Source organism: Boleophthalmus pectinirostris, unplaced genomic scaffold, assembly GCF_026225935.1.
Source record: "Boleophthalmus pectinirostris isolate CB_2022bp ecotype Guang Dong unplaced genomic scaffold, ASM2622593v1 HiC_scaffold_16, whole genome shotgun sequence".
NCBI classification, from domain to species: domain Eukaryota; kingdom Metazoa; phylum Chordata; class Actinopteri; order Gobiiformes; family Gobiidae; genus Boleophthalmus; species Boleophthalmus pectinirostris.
The window spans coordinates 27374014-27398184 of record NW_026571095.1 but is presented as its reverse complement, the minus strand read 5'-3'; the positions used below and the strand labels follow the sequence as shown (position 1 = coordinate 27398184).

The 24171-nt window shown below is 35.3% G+C and overlaps 2 protein-coding genes across 2 annotated transcripts in view; one reads left to right on the top strand and one right to left on the bottom strand.

Moving 5' to 3' along the window:
- Positions 1-24171, bottom strand: part of acss2l (acyl-CoA synthetase short chain family member 2 like) — a 44163-nt gene that overhangs the window by 19386 nt on the left and 606 nt on the right. The window contains exons 2-3 of the mRNA XM_020941002.2: positions 3974-4362; positions 1403-1598 (exon numbers count right to left, since the gene is read on the bottom strand). Of these exons, the coding sequence (XP_020796661.1) occupies positions 1403-1598; positions 3974-4097 (320 nt within the window). The 5' untranslated portion in view covers positions 4098-4362. The remainder of the gene's footprint in view (positions 1-1402; positions 1599-3973; positions 4363-24171) is intronic.
- Positions 9731-22761, top strand: ndufv2 (NADH:ubiquinone oxidoreductase core subunit V2). Its single transcript, XM_020941014.2, has 8 exons — positions 9731-9874; positions 10428-10490; positions 13467-13529; positions 13615-13731; positions 14984-15152; positions 18606-18715; positions 21329-21405; positions 22590-22761. The coding sequence occupies exons 1-8, from the start codon at positions 9833-9835 to the stop codon at positions 22681-22683; spliced, it is 735 nt and encodes a 244-aa protein (XP_020796673.1). The 5' UTR covers positions 9731-9832; the 3' UTR covers positions 22684-22761.

Genomic DNA, 24171 nt, shown 5'->3' with positions numbered 1-24171 from the left:
ACTGTTTGTTACTAAACAGTGTTTGTTTTCTAATCTGTGTCATAATGTTCTTTCCCCATCATACACATACCCGGAGCTGTGTTTTGATTCATTTACATATGTCCTACACAATTAGGTTGAATTCTCCTCTCAAAATAAAAACACTGTTCCAACTTGTGATGTCACGTCTCATACAGGAAGTGCTCCACTGTGCTTTTAAACTTCATGCACCTTCACCAGAATCATTTGGATGATTTCAGTCCTTGAATTACCAATCTCTACTGAACTAAAGGTAAAAGTTAACTTGAAAACTAAAGCTTCATGACATCACAAGGTGGAACAGAGCGTTTTGAGCTTTAGAGATGTAGACGGACTGATAATAAAGAGTTACTTAAACATGTGTGAATGAAACAAAACACAATTCTGAGTATGTTTTTGATTAAGAAACAGCATTATAACATATTGTAAAGCTCTCTAGAATCCATTTTGTGTAATATTGGACCTTTAAGAGCAAGTAATAGTAATAAGAAAAGTCTGAACAATGCAAATTTGCTTTCTAGCTCCAGTTTATGTTGAAGCAATTACAGTACAGAATGCTGAAAATGACTCTATTCTCTCTATTGTCTAAATATACAGTGTTTCTATCATTATGGTATTGGAATCAGTATTGAGTATCAAGTCTAGGGATGTAACAGTATCAGAAATATTATGATATCGTATCGTCAATAGTCTCACAATAATATCGTGGGCTGTCAGAATATATAGAATCACAAGTTCCTTTGCTTAAATGCTTGACTTTATAGTAGCAACAGCTTATAAACATCACGAACTACATATCCCATGCTTCATTTCAGCGCAGACAAGATAAAGAAATATGTTTTTTATTTAAATTCTTGGGGTTATGACGGAAATAATTTACACCAAAAACTTGTCAAGGTATTTTAAAACCAAAAAAGTAATCATGTTTAAAAATAATAATATTTTTAAACTGCATTCACGCTTCCTGGTTTGATTCCGGTTTAGTTCTGTTGAAGTCCTGATATAGTCATGGTCTAGTCCAGGTTTAGTCCTAGTTTAGTCCCAGTTTGAGCATATATTGTGTGCAAGAGTGAGAAAAATGCAATAAGAATTTTTTTATAACTTCTTTTGTACCACCTTTTCTCTCTTTTCTCCTCTGCCCTTGTGCCTTTGAGCAAACTCACTCACAAGTAATAAATTTCCCTTCCTGGTTTGATTCTGGTTTAGTTCTGTTAAAGTCCTGATATAGTCATGGTCTAGTCCAGGTTTAGATTCGGGTTTAGTCCTAGTTAAATCTCAGTTTGATCAAGTCTGCAAGTGACTATAACAATACAATAATTTCTTTTTGCACCACCTCATCTCTCTCTTCTCCTCTGCCCTTGTGCCTTTGAGCAAACTCACTCACCAGTAATAGGCCACCTTCTCTCCCAGGTTTCCCTCTTTGACGTGCCGGTCCACGATGTTGTAACATATATTTGTCTTCGCACCCTCCAAACATTTGACAAAGACGTTTCCTTTTGTCACGTCAAAGTTGTACTGAAGCGCTGGTCCCGTGGCGGGTTTCTTCCAGAAGAACTCATCGGCTACATCTTTCCAAAAAGCTGAAAAATAAAACGGTATATTGTAAAATCTGATAATATCTAAACCAGATATTCATTTGAGCAGGTATTAATATTAAAAAAGTCATACTGACATATAAAACCACATGGGAATATAAAAGAAAGTACTAAAATTTAATGTTGAAAATCACCTTCTTTTGTCTAAATAAATCATGTTTTTTATTATTATAGTGGTATCAGAATTGGTAATAAGTATCATGGAGATGTTATTACTTTGTCTGGAATGTTTCACAGTTCAGTTCATGGGATTAAACTTCATCTGTTGTCATGGAAACCAAACTAAACCAAGTTACGGGTCAGATCTGTGAAAAGACGACCCTGCTCACAGTCAGAATGCCTGTTTTTCTAGGTGTTTATGAGCTATAAAACCAGCTGTAATTCAATAAAAATACTGTGGAACATTCCAGACAGAGCAATAACATCTCCACAGAAACAAGCAGGTGATGGACCCCCAACCAAAATGTTCCACAGTGCACCTTTAGTACTGAAATAGTGTTTGAATTATTAGTATTGTGACAAACAAATGAACAAGGGCAGACAAATGTTTTTTCTAATCTTATCTTATGTTCCCTTTAATACTTGATTAATGTTTGACTAATGCTTTTGTTTTATTTACAAAGAGAGAAATTCCCCGCCTTATGAAATTCAGTGGAGATAGGCCACGTGCACGTTTCCATGGAGATGATATTGTGTTTCCTAGAATATTCAGCAATAAGACAATAGCCTTATCTGTACAGCATTTATTCAGTTATAAGTGTTTTTATTGCCTACATACATCCATACTGTGAGCCGGGGCACCTTTCCACAGATCATGACCAGTAATATAGATGGTCCAGGATGGTGTTACAAGCTTGGAGATAGATACATTTAATGCCACACTGAGAGATATTCCAGACAAAGCAATAAGATCTCAGCAGGTGACGGACCCTCGTCTAAAAATATGACTTAGTGCCCCTTTAAGAGAGGTTTATTTTCTTAAATTATGGTAAAATAAAACATGTAAGTAAAACAACGATGTACATTTTAGGTCAGAATATTGATACAGAACCATATTTGTTGAGTGAACAGATTCAATTACAAGTCATTCTCAGGTAAGTTTAGAAAAATAGGAGCATACAGTATATTCTTTGTCCTTTTATAACTAAAGTGATAGTGTGTAATTGTCTGGAGGTGTCATATCAACTTCGTGATTCCATGTAAATATTACGTTAAAACCTACGTTCTAACCATACGTTCAATCAATCAATCAAACTTTATTTATAGAGCGCTTTTCATACAAAAAAATGCAACACAAAGCGCTTTAGAGTGATTAAAAACAATTCCACATTTCATTACACCAGATTACTATCCATGACATACAGTAATTATCTTTTTTAAAAATTATTATTACTACCAACTATCTGAAAACTGACATAGCTATCTTTTTTACAACTAACTATCTGGAATATGGAAACTTATACTAAATGTCTAGAATCTGGGACACTAACTATCTGGAACCAGTGCATAAAGAAAAAAGAAACCCCTCAACAAAAACATAGTACAGACATAATCGACAAGACAAGCAACCGGGGAGGAGAGGGAATACGTTAGGTACTTTATTTGTCATACTGTGGAATATTATAGCCAAAGGAACAATACATCCAAAGAAACAAGCAGGGAGAGGTCAAATAAGAGTCGCTCACAGTAAAGACACGTGTTTTTCAGTGCAATAAAAACATCCATAACGGAAAAATTATTATTATTTGAATCTTTTTTTTTTAACATACTGTAGCTTTAAGGAGGTACAATTTATTTTCTATTTTATTAAGTCAAAATGTAGTGCTACGTGTGTCACATCACATTCATTTCCAGCTAAATCAGCACTTCTGATTCTGTTCCTCATTTTTGTAAACACAGAATTTCCTCACACACGATGTTGGAATTTCTTGGGTCATACTTTATTTATTGACAAGATTAACTAAAGAAATGCCTCTTTTCTTTAGCTCTACTTTAATTTTCTTATTACTCAGAAATGAATTAGACTCTATATGAACGTACTTTATTATATTTATATTATATTTTTTTACTGCATTTCTCCAAAGCCAAAGCAAGTTTCAAAGTGCATAAAGGTACAGTATGTAACTTTATAGAAATAGAAAGTTAAGAGATTGATAGATTATAACCAAAAGGCCAAACAAGAGTCAGGTTTGTGGAGATGCAAGCCTCATTCAGAGCAAGGACATTAGATTTTCTAAGTTTTTCAGTGCAATAAACACCACCAAAACTAAACAAACATGCTTTTATCTTGGCTAAAAAGTTACTTACTGTGGCTTTAAAGATAGAAATAACATTATTATGAGCAATACAAATGATCCTACCTTCTGGATTCTCGATAGACTTCTTGTAGCGTGCCAAGTAAGTGTTAAAATCTGGAACGTGAGCATCCCGTTGTAGATGTAAAGGCGGGTAGTACACTTTGTCCTCTGAATCTGGAACAACCATTGTGTTCAGAAGAGCTTGACGAGTTTACCATGAGCTAAAAGTGCTACTGTTGCTACTGTCCTTGTCCCTGCCTCTGCCTCTGTCTCTCTCTCTCTCTGTGTAATATCCTCTTGTGCTGTGTGCCAAAACTGAGCATGCACAGAGACCCACCTCACATGCTCCTACTGTCTGCTCAGAGCCACAGCGGCCAATGGGATCGCAGGAATCAGCACTCCCACTTTCGGATTGGTCGGGCCCTCCCTGGTCTGTTGATGGCATCATTGTCCTAAAGCGTGGAGGTAAAACACAAAAGGAGGGATAAGGGATGAGTGCCAAGGGTAATACCAATTTGTGTACCAGACCATGAGGGTGTATGACATAACAAGATTTCAGCTCAAATAACTTTAAAGGTGTACTATGCAGAGTAGTCAAATATTGTGCTTAATATTCAAAACAATATTATTAAAGTAGAACAAAGTACAAAGTCATGGTCAAAGAAATTACTCAAGTAAGAGGAAAAAAGTATTTAGGTAAAGTACTACTGAAGTAAAAGTAACAAAACAATAAATAATGCACAAAATCTGGTATTTTCTAGGGATAGACCATAGACTGTTTATATAAATGGACATAACTAATTTGCCACCATGTTCCAAACAGGAAGTGAGCCTGGGCATCGACTACGGCTCCAATTCATGTTGTATTGAGAAAATGTCGCTCTCTCTCTGTAACTGCTGTAGTGAGCCTCGCCGTTTTGATCTTAAAATGTTCATTGTTGGAGCCATGTTACCTGTGTGTACCTCCCGCCACTGTGAGGCGCTATTTGTAACACAGTATTTGGACTCTTTTATGAAAGACACACATCCGAGACACCACACACACTGCAGCCATAGCCAGCCATTGGCTGCTACAGTTTGTAATAAACAACCCTACATGATCCTGGTGTTTTTATTTATCTGTTTTGTTCCTACATAGATTCTTATTCCTAATATGGAAATTGGCTGCAAATTCGCCCCATAACTGCCAGCCTCGATGAGCTTCATTTGACTGGAGCAGAATGCTGTGGGTGGCATCACACTCCACTTATTTATACAGTCTATGTCAGACCTGGGCATTGTACAGCTCCCGGGCCACATACGGCCCTTTGGGTGACTCTGACCAGCCCGTTTACGCTCATTTGGAATTACAAAATAAAAATATTTTATCATTTTACCTCATGCATGGACTAAAGCTGCATTGATTTTATTTTAGAGGTGTTTTTAATTACATTTTTGCAAGGCAAAATTTTTCCTTGCTTAGTCAGAACATAAACTCTTACCAGTCTTACCAACTCGTCAAAACAATGATATTTTCTGCTTTTATAAAGAAAGACAATTAATGTTATGCAAAACTGAGTTAAGCAGTTTGGCCTGGCCCTCCACAATATTTTCTGTTTCTCATGTGGCCCCATGGGAAAAATAATTGCCCACGCCTGCTCTATGTGATACACACAAAAATGAGACAAACTAAATCAGATCTGAAGGAGCGCTGCAAGAAACACAAACATTCAAATGATTTCACATTGTCAACATAAAACTTTTGTCACTTATAAACTCACAGTGGGAAGACGAACCAAAACTTTCATTCAAATAAGAGTAGACTACTGTTACTTTTATAAAGTTGCACTAAATAATTTTGTAGACCTGAAAGAACAAAGCAGAGAATTTGATTTGGGGACATGACTTTGACTTATACTAATTCTTACCTAATTCTTGTGTTTGTTAAAGAAATTATAAAGTGACAGTACAGTAGAAATACATGAGCCAGCCCTTGTAGTAAAAGTTTTACAGGAGTAGTTTTGAAGACTAGATTCCCTTCACAGCAGAATAAAAAGCACATATGTTAATTGAATCCATACAGTGACAGCACATGACTCCCATATACATTTATTCTCCTAGTTCAAGCTACTTAGATGTTTATAACAGCATTATAATTGTATTTTATATTGAGCGACTTATAGAAGATACTATCATAAACATTGAAAGCGAATTATATTTGAATATGTTTGAAATATGTTTTAGTGATTTTATGTCCACTGTAAAATAAAACCATTATCTACCATTGACTATATAAAGCCTGTAGATCTCTGCTCTTTTGGATACAATGTGAAATGTGCAAAGCAGCTGTGTTATAGCCTCTTACATAACCTGAAGTATGTCCATGTGCAGAGGAGGGTAGGACATTTACTTGAGTAACTTCTAACAGAAATTGTGCTTTCAGTGTACTTTTCTAGCAGCATACTTCTACTTGAGTTTATTTTTTTATTGAAGTAACAGTACTCTTGCTTCATCTTGAGTAAAAGTTTTGGTTACTCGTCTACAAGTGACAAAAGCTTTATGTTGACAATAGCTACAGTTACATTTAGTCTACTTGAGTAACTATTTAAAGACTCTGGACTTGTCAGAGCATTACTTATATTTTTATTGAACAGTACTCTTACTTGAGTAAAATTTCTGGTTACTCTTCCCACTGTGAGTAAGTCTACAAGTGACAAAAACTTTAGCAACATGAAATTATTTGAACATTTGTGTTTCTTGCATCGCTCCTTCAGACAAAATGCTGTTTTCTCATTCTTGTGTCTATACTTTAAAAATATTTTCTGCTTAAAATTACTTTAACTTTAAATGGTACACTACTCTTTAAGTTCCTCTTAAGTTAGAGTGACCTGACATCCCTATTTACCCGGGACAGTCCCAGTTTAGAGCCCTGTGTCCCCTGTCCCAGCAGATTTATCCAAAACCAGTGATTTGTCCCAGTTTTATACAAGAAATGTCCAAGGTGTCCCTATTTTGGACCAATCTGATCTAAACCAAGACCAAACTAAGCTTAAACCAGGACGACATCAGGACTAAAACAGGACAATCACAATTTTTGACTAATCTGACCCCTGCCAACAGTGAAGAGGAGCATAAGTAGTCATTTGTTCAGCCAAATACAGAAAAACATGTTTGCAAATGACCCTAAAGCAAAAAAATGCAGCAAGAGAACTCCCTTAGATTACGACACAAAAATGCACAATCTTGCACGCCCTTTTCAGATTTCTATTTATACCAACTATTCCAACCTGGGTGTGCCCCAGTTTAGAATTCTGAAAATCTGGTCACCCTGTTTTAACTCTTACTTTTTTACTTGAGTAATTTCTTAGACCACTGCTGTGTACTTCCATTTCAATATTATTTTGAAGTAACATTACTCTACATCTGTACCCTATACACTGAAAAAATGGTCTGAGAGGGGTTGCTCAAATTGCAAAAACTAATTTGACAACACTAACATGACTTTTTTACGTTTCTCTGTCCAGCATGTTTAAATCAGGTTGAGGAAGCATGACTTTATCATAATCTCTGGTGAGGCTGCTCCCTCTGGAATTCTCCTCCCCAAAACATTTGGAGGGAAAATTCAAATGTTACAGGACACAGGACAGTTACAGGAGCAGAGGACACACAGTGTGGAGCAGGAGGATTATGAGAGCTGATCTGGAGGTAAGACTTTTTAAAGATTTTATATGTTTCTCTGGACTAGAATGTCGTCAATGTTAAAACATGTTTGTGGTGTTTTATTTTAAATTAGAGTTAATGTAAGAACTGTTTCCATGAGACAAATTGTCTTTGACTGTCCATCTACAAGAGTGTGACAGTTGTACTCAGATTTGAATGTGTTTGTTCCAGAGTCGTCTACAAACAAAGAGTGACGTCCAGAGCTCTGCTGGAGCTGTGGGGAAGTTCATGAATGTTACAGCTGATGTTTCAGAAAAAAGGAAGATATTTGAGAACCAACAAACCACAGACCACAGATGAACAAAGTGAGTAACTCAACTAAAATTATTTTAAACAATTTTTTCAAAATGAACTTCCTATTCCTAAACAGTTATTGTGTTTCTACATGCGGGTGATGTGGCACTAGGAGACTTTATACCAGATGCCCTTCCTGTTAATGCGTTTAGAGGAAGAAAAGCAGCACACGATGAGTTTTGTTTCTGCAGATACAGTTCTAATGTTCATGTGATGCTGTTCTGGTCCATTATAGAATGTATTTAAACATGTACAACAGAGTAGATCATCATAATGTGATCATCATGTGTTATTCCTGTGTCCACAGGCAGAGACCAGAGCTTCTTCACTGGAATAAATCTTCACACTGTCCAGCTCCAAACTGTGTGTCTCTGTACTTGTGCTCTTTGTGTGTTTAAGACAATACAGAACTGTGGAAAACTAAAGACTGTTTTTTAATTATTTTACAGAAATAGACCAATTAAATTTAATTATACATACAAATACATTTCACGATAAGGTAACATAAGATAAATATGCATATTCAGCATGATTTGGTCAAATTTCTTTAACATGAAAAAGTGACATTCATGTTCTGAGAAAAATATGTGTAGAGGGGATCGAAATAAGTTTCAAAGCCTAAACATTATTTTATTGCATGCAACCACTTTCCATAACTTTTTTATGCAAATCCAGCGACCTTTTTTTTTTCAGTGTAGGGTGACCAGAATTTCAAAATCAAAAACTGGGACACTCTTGGTTTGGGGTGATTGTTAATAATAAAATTGTGAAATGAGTTTTAATTAAGTAAAACTGTTCTGCCCATTCATGACGAAGATGTAAGCAAGTATAGTCACATTTCCTTTGCGTTTTGGTCATTTTTAAGCAGCTTTTCTGTATTTTACCTAAGCAAATGTCAATGTATGCCTCTCTTTACTGTTGGCAGGTAAAAAATTGTCAAAAATAGGGACACCTGGGGCATTTCTTGCAGACTCAGACTGAGTTCTATTTTAGCCATAGTTTAGTCCTGGTTTACATCTGGTTTAGACCTGAAATAGACCTGGTTTAGCCCTGGTTTAGTCCTTATATACTTCTATTTTAGCTCTAGTTTAGACCTGGTTTACATCTGGTTTACTCCTGGTTTAGACCTGGTTTAGACCTCATATAGTTCTATTTTAGCCCTAGTTTATACCTGGTTTAGGCCTGGTTTAGACCTGGTTTAGCCCTGGTTTAGACCTCAAATTGTTCTATTTTAGCCCTAGTTTAGTCCTGGTTTACATCTGGTTTAGACCTGGTTTAGTCCTGGTTTAGACCTCAAATAGTTCTATTTTAGCTCTAGTTTACTCCTGGTTTAGACCTGTTTTAGACCTCATATATTTCTATTTTAGACCTAGTTTAGTCCTGGTTTACATCTGGTTTAGATCTCAAATAGTTCTATTTTAGCCCTACTCATGGTTTAAACCTGGTTTAGACCTGGTTTAGTCCTGGTTTAATCCTGGTTTAGACCTGGTTTAGACCTCATATAGTTCTGTTTTCGCCATAGTTTACTCCTGGTTTTAGATAGACCTGGTTTAGCCCTGGTTTAGATCATGTTGGTCCAAAATAGGGACACCTTGGACATTTCTTGCATAAAACTGGGACAAATCACTGGTTTTGGATAAATCTGCTGGGACTGGGGACACAGGGCTCAAAACTGGGACTGTCCCGGGTAAACAGGAACATCTGGTCACCTATACTACTCTACCCACCTCTGTCCAAATGTCTAAAAGCTCTGAGGATCTGGGATTGTTTTTGTAGATCTTGATGCTTCTCTCTGGGCTCGATTGCTTTGCCTGGTCACATGTTCTCTACACGCAGCCACTCATAATCAATCACCGAGCGCTTGGGTGGATTCTCGCCGCCGCTGTCCCGTAAATCTGCAAACAAACCGGGACAATCTACGGCCCTAAGATGTTTTTGGCCTCTGCACTTCGCTCTGCCGTGTCTCAAACGGTACAAATACTCTGTCTTTATTCATTTGCAACCGCTGGTAATGCATAGACGTGACGATTGTGAACGAAAAGGCGATGACTTCTCACAAGGGCAACCGAGGATAGGCCGCTAAGCTAATATTGAGTAGCTTAGCATTTAGCCTAAGCTGTCAAAACGAAACAAATCTGGATATTTTAAACTTTACAGACAGCTTAAATTAAATTAACCTGATGTATTTAATAAAAGAAATATCAAATTGTACTGTTTATTTGTTTTTCTGCAAGCGATCGCACCGGTTTTGTAACACGTTGCTCGGAGGGACCTTGTTTACATCACCAACTCTTGATCCAACCTTGTGTTTTATAACATAGAAATAAATTAAAGGTCAATTATTGATTTTGGTAATTAATTATATAGTTGTTGGGGTTGTTTCTTACTAATTTATGTTCAAGAGGATTTAAAATGTTGAGTTAGTATTTTTTGTTAGTGGTAAAGGCTTAAATGGACAAATATTTGATCAGTTCTGGTGTTGTATAATTGTTTGTGTTTTTTATTTCTGTTGTTGTGCCTTTAGGCCAGACAGGTGAGAGGGCTGCATCGGTCGGCTGCAAGGGCTGGAGCAGGGGGCATCTTTGTGGTGAGTTTTTCTGACTAATCTAAAATAATAATAATATAGTAATATGCATTTCAGTAATGCTTTTCTGAACAAAGTGCATCTAGATTTAGACTTAAACAAACTTTATTAATCCACAAGGGACACAGTAGATCACTCATCACAATAAAAGAGTAAAAATATGAAAGGTAATTTTTTTGTTTTGTTTATTTCATTCATAAAGTATAAAAAGACATTAACCGTTTCACAACTTCAACATACAAGAAATAAATGAAAACGATCAGATAGACGAGTCATCTTATGTTATCTGCCTCCTTTTCCCTTTTCCTGACAAAACAACAACACTGATAGTTACTTTAAAACATTTCAAATTGGAATATTTCACTTCAGTCTCAGGTATTAATTCAGGGTAGCCACAGGGTCTTAAAAGTCTTAAAAAGGTATTGAATTTCATGTTCCTAAATTAAGGCCTTAAAAAGGTTTAAATTATGTTGACTTTTTCACAAAGGTCTTAAATTTCATTATCTTATTTTTTTGTACACTCAACCGGGCTGCAGTACGATGTTAAACGGAGGGAGGGGGAAAAAAAAAACTGCGTGATTGAACATTTAACTTGGAGTATGTACAAACAGTACTTTTGTTTCTGGTGCTGGCGGCAATTAATAAACAATCAGTAGAGTGGAGGAACATGTTGGATGGATCATGGGGAAGTGTAGGTTTAATTCACAGTGGCTCTTAGATTATAGATATAATACCAGTATGTGGTTGGTCATTATTAGAATTCGATCTGGTGTTCTTCGCCCGCATAATGGGTGAGATGTTGGTCTTTATTTTCATTTAAGTGGTCTTAAAAAGGGCTTAATATGTCTTAAATTTGGGATAGTCAAACCTGGGGATACCCTGTAATTAACTGCAAACAGAAATCTTCACTTTTATGCACAACAACTTAATTTTCTTTTTCATACATACACATCACACTGGATTTTATGTGTTTTTTAAGCACCATCATTGTACTTGATTATTTTATATCTTTATCAAGACTATTCCATAAATTTACTCCTTTCACAGCAATGCTTTGCTCCTTGGTTCAAATTATAAATCTAATGTTACTCCCAGAAAGTTAGACTACTCTTGCTCTTGAGTCAGGGTGACCAGACATCTCTTTTTTACCTGGAACAGTCCCAGTTTTGAGCCCTGTGTCCCTTGTCCCAGGAGATTTATCCAAACCAGTGATTTGTCACAGTTTTATATAAGAAATGTCCAAGGTGTCCCTGTTTTGGATCAGTTTGAGCTAAACCAGGACTATTCCAGGTCTAAACCAGGAGTAATCTATGGCTAAAATAGAACTATATGAGGTCTAAACCAGGTCTAAACCAGGTCTAAACCAGGTCTAAACCAGATGTAAACCAGTACTAAACTAGGGCTAAATCAGGACTATTCCAGGTCCAAACCAGGAGTAAATTATGGCTAAAATAGAACTATATAAGGTCTAAACCAAATGTAAACCAGGACTAAACTAGGGCAAAAATAAAACTATATCAGTCAGAATCATTTTTTTTTAAACATGTAGGTACCTTTTTTTCTAATAATAAATTCTTCGTAAGTAGCAAAAAAAAAGTAGCAAGAGACAGGTGTCAAATAAGGCATAATTGTGTAAATATAAATGTACAAGTCAAAATAGAAAAATAAGTAATAAAGTAAAGTAAAAAAAATTAAAGGAAGACAATGGGCCAGTGATATTTATCTATCTGATATGCTACATACTACGGTTGTGAAAGTATTAAAAATTCTAAATAATAATATCAAAACTAGATAATAATGTGGGTGTGTATCGCTTCTAAAAGCGACATTTACAGGACAGAAATTATTCTTTTATAAGTAGCTTTGGACTGAGCTGTATCAGAACAAGTACAAGATTACAGAGATATAAGGCCACATGGGAATATAAAAGAACATACTATAATTTAATGCTGAAAATCTAATTTGATTGTCTAAATAAAGAGTGTGTTTAATTATCATTGTGTTATCAGAGTGTTATCGGTATCAAGTCTATGTCAAAGTCCCAGCATTTTAGTATCATGACAACACTAACCACATGTTCATTTTCCTCCACACATCTTACTCCCATTTTACGCCACACTGACCTGTCAATTAAAGCCTATTTATATCATATAATTAATGAATTTAGATAACAGTTGTCTTGCACTTATTTACACTTACTTAACTAAATATTAATATTTTATTAATTAGTCCCAAGACACCACTTTATTCTTATAGCCCTTGGCATGTGTTTTTGTTCTAATTAAAGCCGCCGTTCACCAGAAACATCACTTGTGGTTTTCATGTTATGGAAATACACCATGGTTTCACAATCCCAAGGCAATATTATGCATGTTTACACCTGTTATTGAACATTGAAGAACAGGAGCTTGTTTGTAGCAATGTTTCTCTTCTCAATTATAGTACTTTAATATCAGTCACTACAAACTAATCGTCCCAACAAACTGTACACCAGGGGGCAGTGTGACTATGGTTTCATTTAAACTAGTGTCATGGCATTAAAATTTAACTGTATTCTGATACTCAATACAGATTCTGATACCACAGTGATGATAAAAAAACACTCTTTAGACAACACAAACACTTTTAGAAAGTGATTTTCAACATTAAATCATAGTACTTTTTATATTCCCATGTGGTTTTATATCTGTGTAATCCCTCAGTGGTCCATGGGCATATAATAGTCTCTGTGCTCTTATACTTGTTCTGATACAGCTCGAGATCATTCTGAAGGGTCAGGAAAGGTTCATTCCTGGCCTGTGAATGCAACTTTTTTTCTATTTTTAGTAGTATACCTGCTAATTAGTTTCTAGTTTCAATACAAGTTTTAATATTGATTAAGATCTGATTTTCGGTACTTGACCACCCTAATTTGAACAATATTATTGGCGATTTTCAGTCCCATTTTATACAAAGTGATATTTTCCTGTTCTCTTTTAGCACAGAAACACGCCTGACAATAACCCCGACACCCCCTTTGAATTCACAGAGGAAAACAAAAAGGTAAGCATTATATGTAATTTCAACACATATATTATTGTATATTTGTGTAAACAGACATCTCAACTGTGTGTTTTTTCTTTTACAGAGAATTGAAGCCATTATTTCAAATTACCCGCACGGACACAAGCAGGCGGCCACCATCCCAGTGCTGGATTTAGCTCAGAGGCAACACGGATGGCTCCCAATCTCTGCTATGAACAAGGTACAACTGAAAAGATTATTTTAATATAGTAATGTCAATTAATAGACCTTTCCAAAAAACAATAAATTGATATCATGGTGTAAATGGCAATGTCTGGACTGACTGTGGTACCCATTAGTCCGTTTTATCAAATAAGGTCTTTTTTTAGTAGATTATCCCACTAACCACTATTAATAGTTTAAGAATTCATTAGATTTTTATCAGAACATCTTAAACGACTTAGATTTTTGATTGCACATGATATTTCGGTAGTAGATATGTATATATTTGAAAATGTGTTGGTTTTTATTATCACTGCAGTTACGTAATCAGTATTGAGCCCTGTCCTTAGTATCTATATCATGTTTGAAGTTTCACTAATAATATGGGTAATGTAATGTTTATTATTTTCATGAACATTTTAATTTGTGTTATTTTAGATCATTGTTTAGAGCAGGGGTGTCCAAAATTTTTTCATCAAGGGCCACATATCTAAACACAGACGAAGCAGAGGGTTGATCGAGGGCCGTAGACTGGTGCTCAATACGGTGAATAATTGAAATATGAGCATGTTTAACACATTAGAATGAGCCATCAGTCTTTATTTATGCTAAGATCCTTAAAGCCACACACTAAATATAAAAAAATTGCTTTATCAAGGTAGATTTTTTAAAAAAATAACTTTTTACTTAAGTTTTAATTGATGCAAGGTAATTTGGGCCAATTCACCTGGAAGCCTGAAGGCCAAGAAAAATTTGTCTGAGGACCGCATTTGACCCACGGGCCATAGTTTGGACATGCCTGGTTTAGAGTGTATATTAGTGTTGTCACGATACTAAAATTTCAAATTCTGTTTTGAGAAATCGACTCAAGACTCAGTACTGATTTCAGTACCACAGTGATAATAAAAAGCACTCTTTCTTTAGACAATAGTGTGATTTTCAACGTTAAATCATAGTTCTTTTTTATATTCTTATATCTGTGTAATCCCTCAGTTGTCCAAATCGGTTCCATATTGGTCCATGGGCGTATACTAGTCTGTGTCATCTCATACTTCTTTTAATACAGCTCAAGATCATTCTAAAGTTATTCAGGAAAGGTTCATTTCTGTTCTTTAAACGCAACTTTTTTAGTATCAATAACTGCTCAAATGAGTATCTAGTTTAAATACAAGTTTTAGAATCAATTAATATCTGATTTTACTCTTGACAGCCTTCGTGTGTAGTCGTTATACTTCCCCTTTTAAGAATTATTTGTCTGTTTTGAACTCGAGGTGGCCGAGGTGCTGGAAATCCCTCCCATGAGAGTGTACGAAGTGGCCACGTTCTACACCATGTTCCTGCGGCAGCCTGTGGGAAAGTACTTCATCCAGATCTGCACCACCACACCGTGCATGCTCTGCAACTCCGACAGCATCCTCGAGGCCATCCAGAACAAGCTGGGTAAGAGACGCTCCCTCACAAACACACACAAAACAACAAAGAAATATGGACAGGAAAGCTGCTTTTGATTCAGCTTATAATGATGGTCCATAGGGGTGTAAGGATATCCAAGTCTCACGATACGATATTGTCACGGTATGAACCTCACGGTACGATTTTTATTGCGATATCGTGGAAAAGCTTACAATATGGTGGGGAGGCTCTCGATTAGGGATGTAACAATATCCAAATCTCTCAGTATGATATACATCTTACTATACGATATTTATTGCGATATTTTGAGGAGGTTAAACAGCTAAAACTGTTCATATGCTACTTTTTCCTCTTAAAATGCCTTGACAAGACTTAATCTAAAGAACTAAGACTTAAAAGTGTTTAGAACTGTTATTTCTTCTTATAGTCTGCACTGAAGTGGAGCAAAGGATCATGGTCTATGCAGTTCCTCTATCTTTTTTTAGTTATTGCTGCAACATAACTCTTAATTTAAGCAAAGAGGCTTGTAATTCAATATTGTGATGGTCCACGATATTATTTTGAGAACTTTGACGATACGATATCACGACATTTCGGTTACTGTTACATCCCTAATGGTCAAATATAGAGCTGCAGGTAACATAATCAAGTCAACAAACATTATCCTCCGAACATCTTTTAAATATTAAAAGCCCAAAATGCTAAATGAAGGCTTCCTGATGGAGAAGATTTCCAAGGGATCCACAAATATCTGCGCTGATACTGAAAAAATAGCTGGATCAGGAATCAGATCCATGATATCAGTTAAGTAATAAGACTATTTACAGGCTCAATTTGTCCCTGAATGTCTCATAAAGGTTGAACTTTTACACATACAAAGAAGTTCTATGGTTATTTCAAGGATAAATAACACAATTTGATTATTTTTTATTAAAAATCCACAGCGGGCTTCACAGGTTGCCTCAGCAGAGCAGAAATTAACCTTGACTTAAGATGATTTAATTAAGATGATCTAATTTTGATTCAATAAGGGGTGCTGTCTTTTCAATTAAACTTGTTTTCCCTACAGAAGGTTTTAGTCGGTTTTATTGTTTTAAGATTATTAAAACAGTCAACATTTATTTCCGTCGACATTGCCACTTAGTCATGGTTAATTGTTGCAGACTTAATGCGTTGTTTGACATTTAGTCAGATGTCAAAAATACGACAAATAAGATCTTGTGACGATTAGTGTCAGAGAGTGCCATTTGTACAGACTAAATAATAAACATTTTTAACTTTTAAAGTGTCTAATGAAGGACTGACGGGTGTACAAATGACAGGTTTACAATTCATTCACAAAACTTCAAACCAATGTATCTCATTGCATAACATGTCCTTATCTACGCCTGCCCTGTCGTAATAATAATATACTGGTTTATCATTGATTATTTTGATTGAACTGAAACTGGCCAATCATTGTTTTGAATATAAAAATCTGAATGGCTTGTTGGATATCTAACATCACTTTGTAAAAACATAAACATGCCATAAGTTGTTTATCTTAATTGTTTATTATAGCAACAGTCCTAACAAGTATAAAGTTGAAGCAGATAAAAATAGATAATAGTACTAGTAATAGATAAAAAGTACAGTATTTTCTGGACTGTAAGTCGCTCCGGAGTATAAGTCGCAGCAGCCAAAAAATACGCAATGAAGAAAACATATATAAGTCGCACCGGTCTATAAGTCACACTTTTTGGGGAAATGTATTTTATAAAATCAGAGACCAGAAACCGTTATAGTAAAATATAGTTATAGTTATAGTAAATACAATAGAACAGAGAACAACAGGCTGAACAGGTGTTAATATGTAAACGTAACATATTAAGTTATTCAGATAATTACATAAACAGCAGAACATAAGTTTACCAAACTCACGATCTCACTCCAAATCACTAAATCCATTGAATTCTTCAGCCTCGGTGTCACTTCTGAGCAACTCCGGAGATAAATCATAGATCCATGATGTAAACAGAACGCCGCTTACTCTTGTGCATAGCTGTCGTCAGACTCAGCGTCATTTCCAGTTAGAATTATTCCAGCCTTTCTGAATCCCGACAGGATGGTTTCGATTCCAGTAAATATGCATGGCTCACCCGCCCGGTTGCCATGAAGCTGTGTTCTCCATCCCTGCTTTTCTCCAGCCCCTCACAAGTTTCTCTCTCACTCCAAACTTTCTTTCTGCAGCTTGATTACCGTTTTCAGCTGAATATTTCACTATTTGCGGCAAGACAGCGGCTTTTTCCACAGGAGGCATGCGCAGTAGAGAGCGAAGTGACAGTGGAACAGGAGGAAAGTAGTACTAGATACAGACACACATGCCTAGAGCCTCTCGTGGCTGTCAGTATGAAAATTTTAATATACTCCGGTGTAGGGATGGGCATGATTAATCGATTAATCGATAATTGATCATTAAGAATTTCATCGATTACGTTAATTTTAATCGACAAACCGAATGTAGGTTGCTGTGCGTAGTGTGACCAAACAGGGGTCTGTACATGTGTCTCTCTGCACTCAGAAGGAGCGAGACACAAACAGTCGGTCAGTCTGCAACGTACCGAAGCACAAATGTGTATTTAACGATGATTTGTACAAGAAATTCCACGCTTTCTGTTGCGTTCGGGACAAGTGTGAGTCCATGTGCACAGTGTACAAAGCAGCACATATGTTTCGGTGTCCAGGGGGGAAAAAGCTTTACCAGGTGAGAATCGCGCAGTGTCGATGACGAGTCCCAACCTCCCACCTCCCGTACGGTGTCCTGGTTTTGACAAACGCAAATATGGTCACACTAACCTGTATTCAACTGAGTCATGTCTTTTAATCCAGACAGAAACTGACCGCATCAGCGACACAAGAGCTGTAGTTTTATCTTTGCTGAGTTTATGCAAATTAGCGATGCGGTTTTAAGTTTCGTTTCTGTGAGAGTTGCGCAAAACTGAATTAAACACATTATAATGTCAAACAGATTGATGTGGCTCTAGAGTCATTACGGTTTATATGTCGTAAAGTTGAATTTATTTATGCAGATTAGTAGTGCAGATAGTAATAATAATGATGATCATTTTAATATAAAAACGTTAATGATTAATCAATAATCAATCATTAATTCTTCCGACGATCGATTAAGAAAATTTCATCGAATGCCCATCCCTACTCCGGTGTGACTTATATAAGTTGCAGGACCATCCAAATCATGAAAAAAGTGCGACTTATCGTCTGAAAAATATGGTATATTATTAAGAATAGAAAAAGGCCGTATTAAATCGACTGTGTTATGTATCGAAAGTGCTCAAACACACCTTGTTACTAAAGTTTCTAATGACCCTATCCTTTTGTCTCGTGTGTGTAGTGTTACAGCTTAAGTATCGTAATTCCATATGGGTAGCTAAAGTAACATGTTTCGGCTTCAGTAACACAATATGTATTTTATCTTTGCAGGTATCAAGGCAGGAGAGACGACCGCAGATAAGATGTTCACTCTCCTCGAGGTGGAGTGTCTGGGAGCCTGTGTCAACGCTCCAATGGTGCAGATCAACGACAACTACTACGTGAGTTTGGTCCAGTTTGGTTTGGGCGTAGGGATGTAACAATAACCGAAATATTGTGATATCATATCGTAAAACGTCTCTCAATAATATCGTGGGCTGTCAAAAGATATAATCACAAGTTAATTCGCTTTAATATATGGTTTTATAGTAGTAACAGCTAAGAAACATCGGGAACTACATATCCCATGATTCTTTTCAGCGCAGACAGCATGAAGAAATATGTTTTTTACTTGAATGCTTGGGATTATGACAGTATTGAGTCTTGTTAAGGTATTTTAAAAGCAATAAGTATCCTCTCTACAATAGCTTCTCCAAAATATCACAATAAATATCGTACCGTGAGATGAATATCGTGATAATATCGTACCGTCCCTTTTTGGGTATATACCATGTCATTTTTTTTAGAAATGCACTACATAAACCAAGGAAATGTTATTGCTTTGCCCACACTATGGCATTAAAATGGACATATTATGCTAAATAGATACACTTTTTTAAATTTTATTCATGTTATATGTTTATGTTCCTCTTAGTTACCCTCTCGGAGTTGTCTTTACAGGGTTCCCACTCTTTTTTTACTGACAAAATTTCAATAGTTTCAAAGTGAATTTTCCATGACTTTACAGCATGTGTAGAATTTATCATATTTTTAGGGCTAAATATGAAGTGTTAACCCTTTCCACTCACCTTATGGTTTGGTATTATAGTTTTTTAACATTCAAAATACTGTCAGTGCATTTATTGTTGTCTCTTTTAAACAAAAGGCGCATATGTCCGGAATAGGGGTGTAACAGTAACCAAAATATCATGATATCGTATCATCAAAAGTCTCATAATCACAATCATCAATATATCGAATCTCAAGTTTCTTTTCTTAAATTCATTGTTATGGTGCAGCAAAAGCTAAAAAAACAGAAGGAACTACATAGACCATGATCCTTTGCTCCGTTTTGGTGCAACTACATGAAGAAATAACAGCTCTAAACACTTTTAAGTCTAGGCATTTTAAGAGGAAAAAGGAGCATATTCACAATTTTGTAAGCCTCCACAAAGTATCGCAATAAATATCGTACCGTGAGATGTATATCGTGAAAATATCGTACCGTGAGATTTGGATATTGTTACATCCCTAGTCCAGAAATAATCATAATAGTCTCATGAGAACTTAACAGAACACTGTAGTTGCGTGAAAGAGATACTAAAATTCCATGACTTTTCCAGAACTTTCATTGAATTTACAAAAAGCCATGACTTTTTCAGGCCTGGAAAATGACATTTTCAATTTCCATGACTTTTCCAGTATTTCCATGACTGTGGGAACCCTGCATTTAGAGTGATTTTATGCAAGTTTGAATCATTTTTATTCTCACCCCCATTTTCACCGCCGCAATACACACTCACTATTCTGTTTTCTTATTTCGTTCTCCAGTTTTATTTTCTTAATTGCCGATCAATACACGTAAGATTCGGCAGTGATTTTGGTGGCAAACTCTGTCATAGATTATTATTTAGCAATCACAAGCACAGTAATTTGTTTTTAAACTGATCAATATTGCGTACATTTCAATAGCGTGTGTCATTTTTGTTCTCTGGAAAAACATGCGTCCTTACCTCTCTTTACTGACCAGCAACTTGGCCATGGAAATAGAAAAGCATTAAACTTATCCATGTAACATTCTCTGCAAAGCAATAACATCTCCATGGAGACTAGCAGGACATAGACCCTCAATCATGCAACTTTAAAGAAATTATTCAGGGATATCACAGATTGCAATTTTTTCTTAAAAATGTGTGTAATTTGTGATTATTTTGAGATGAAGTATCGTGTTTTACTGGCATAACAAGAAAACACTTTGTATTTTATTGCAGTTTTTGGTGAATGTCTTTAGTGTTGTCGCGATACTAAAATTTCAAACTCGATTACTTTGGTTAAGGGTGTGCAAAAATGTCAAAATATCCATATATCGTATCGTTTAATGTGATGATACAGTATCGATATTGTGGGCTGCTGTATCGATACATCGCCAAGAGTATTTTTTGGTATATTTCACTAAATAATTTTGTTACAGAGCTACAGTTTTGTTGCTTGTACAGAGGAAGGAAACTTGTTTATGCGACACATTTGATATTTTCACTGTTTTGAGGATTAAAATGGGCTTTATTCATATTCACTTTGCAGAAGAAACGGTTTAACAAAGACTTTTAGACTCACAGACATGATTTAGCCTTTATTTTTTATTGAACTGTATTGAATCGTTTTGAAATATCGTATCGAATCGAAAGTGCTCTGTATCGAGATATGTATCGTATCGGCAACTTCTTAATGATCCCTAACTTTGATACTCAGGAATTGACTCAGTACTCAGATTTTGTCCTGTTATTGCGACTGTTTGCAGTATCGATACCTCCTCACATAAGTATCTAGTTTCGATATTAGTTTTAGTCTTAATTACTATCTGATACTGGTATACTACATTAATCACACAATTAATATTATTTTTTTGTACTTTTTATCAGTCCTGATGAGCCTTTGACAGTTTTTAATTTAATGTATCTTATCATTTTATTCCACAAACCAGTTAATAAGAGATTATGTCGTGTTTATTCTTTTAGGAGGACCTGACGCCCAAAGACATCGAGGATATTATTGATGAACTCAAAGCTGGCAGAGTCCCTCCACCAGGACCCAGGTAAATGCAATTTCTGATGAGATTCTCAGTTTATCATTCAGCAAACTAAACATTAAATGCCATTTTTAAACCTTACACATCATTATTATTATTAAATCGTTTTTACAGTCTACACTTGTTTGAGTAAAACTATGTCAGGGTCAAATACTAGATGTGAATTTGTCTAAAATTCCTGTAAAAATCTATTCTATCGTTAAGCTTTCATTGCTTACATTTTATTATCGCTACTCTCTTTAACAGTTAGTCCATTAAGAATCATTCAGGCTTTGTTACTAATTAAATTAAGGCTTTAGGGTTAAGAATTAGGCTTTGAGTATTGATTAAAAGGCTCATATTATGCTATTTTCATATTCTGTCAAGCTTGAATTTAGTTTTTGGCTGACCTGCTGCACAAAGAAAAAGCAGAAAGCTTGAATTCTTTAGCGCGAAGAAATAACAGCTGAAAACGTGACTATACAGCTCTTTTTTAGATTTGTGGTAAAGAAAAGTGCAGTGGGTGAGTTTGTAGTTAATGTACGTATCATAATTTGGGGGAAATGATCTAAATCTTCTGCACATATTGTCCCAAAAATAATCGGTTTGTCAGTATCAGCATTGGCCATGAAAAAAACATATCGTTGATCTCTGTTATGATGTCATTTCCCAATCAAAAACATACCCAGAGTTGAGTTTTATTTCATTCACACATCCGGCACATTTAGTCTGAGTTCTTCTCTCAAACAGAAAACACTCTGTTCCATCTTGTGATATCATGTGGTGAAACTGGAAGTGCTCCACTGTTTTTTAACTCCATGCACTTTCACTAGAATCATTTGAATAGTTTTAGAGCCGAAATGATGCAATATCTACTAAACAAAAGATAAGAGGATGCTGTAACCGAGCATTTAGAGCTTTGAGTAGACAGACTAATATTAAAAAAATTACTCAAACATGTGTGAATGAAACAAAACACAACTCCAGTTTTTTTTTTTTGATGAGGTAACAGCATTAAAACATGGATTAAATATAGAAATAATATGAGGAATTTTTCATTTAAAACGAAAATTATTTGTTTGTCTCTTACATTGGTTTTATTAGTTTTTTGTTAATCCGACTCTGAATAGAAAGGATTCAATTTCAGATGGAATTTCTTGTTTTTTTGTTCAGCCTTCTCCTAATACAGCGCATTTTTCCTTTTCTTGCAGGAGTGGGCGTTTCTCCTGCGAACCAGCTGGTGGACTGACTTCTTTAACAGAGCCACCTAACGGACCCGGTTTTGGTGTAAGGGCAGATTTATAATGATCACAGATGTGGCACCCGTAAGAAAATGTAATGTTAAAGTTATATTGTGTAAATAAAACGTTCCTATACATGTGTTGTAGGTGTCGGTGTGCTGCTCTTTCAAACACTAGACATGCGTTTAAGCTTCCTCATTTTGACATTTTCCCCATTCAAACAATATTTATATGTCATTTTAAATTGTTTATCGCTATCTCAATTATCCTACGAATTAATAATTTTGGAACCAATGGAAACAACTGAAATATTAATCACTAGACTTTAAAACGTTGTTAATGAATGTGTACTAGAGTAGGGAATACATTCTGTAGCTCAATAGTACAATGGGAAATTTAAATTTGCTTATAAACCATTCTAGAGACCAGATCTAGAAATGGGTAGTTACTAAAATTATAGGCAAAATATTACAAAGGTTTCAAAAATGAGTGAAAATGAATGACTGCTTCATACATGGTCCCTGGTTCGTGTAAAATTCGTTGTTTTGAATTTCAATTAAGAACAAAAAACGATAAAATGGGAAAACAGTTTATTTTATTTTTTCGTTTTAGTGTGAAACAAAAGAAACAGATTCTGACCTCCATTTACAATATTTCATTTAAAGTTTACTTCAAATTATACCTATCAAAAACCAGTTTCAGCGCCTATTTTAATTTTGATATTCCTTCTTCCTGTTTCTCTTCATGGAGTTCAACAATTTCTTTCTAAGACGCCAAAGTAAAAAGTGAAATGTTTGTCCACAAAATTGCAACGATTTTTTAGGTAAGTCCTTCTAGCAGCAAAACTTAAATAAGAGAGAAAATAAAATTGTAAAACTGAAAATATCAAAACTGAAATAGACACGATGACTAAACTTTAAATTAAATATTTTAAATTGAGGTCAAAAATCAGTTTTTTTGTTTGACACTAATACGAAAAAATTAAATGAAACTGTTTTCCCATTTTATCGTTTCTCGTTCTTAATTGAAATTCAAAAGAATGAATGGTACACGAACCACACCTGACATTTAATATTTTTATGTTTACATTTTATTACTTCCCTTTTTTTGGCTACACAATTGCATCACAACTGAATCAAAATCACAGTTTGAGTTGGTGTATTTATGAAATAACCATGATTACAAATTGTTTTTTTGGACCTTTACAAACATGTGATTATTATTGTGATTAATTTATCAGTTCAATTTTCACTCTTCTCTTAAATATTAATGCCCCTAGACATGTTTAAACCCACACAAATCACAATATTTGTTAGAAATTTGTAATACAATTTGTTTTTTTTTTCCCCCAAAGGCCTATTTTGTGATTTAAACAGATCTTCCCTTTTGTTATGATGACAAAATATCTGGATCTGACTCCCGTTTCCATGGCAACAAGCATCAATGTAAAGGCAACGTGAAAGAGGCGCAAATCTTAATGCTTTAATTGTGTTTCAATTTCACTCCACACAGACAAATACAGTACAGAGAAGTGCACATCAAGCAGTTTGGA

Bases quoted from the DNA above. Each gene is read 5' to 3' on its own strand.
- ndufv2 (XM_020941014.2), top strand. From the start codon at position 9,833: ATGTTTTTGGCCTCTGCACTTCGCTCTGCCGTGTCTCAAACG. The intron at 10,491-13,466 runs GTGAGTTTTTCT...GTTCTCTTTTAG, and splicing joins GAGCAGGGGGCATCTTTGTG to CACAGAAACACGCCTGACAA. The intron at 21,406-22,589 runs GTAAATGCAATT...CTTTTCTTGCAG, and splicing joins GTCCCTCCACCAGGACCCAG to GAGTGGGCGTTTCTCCTGCG.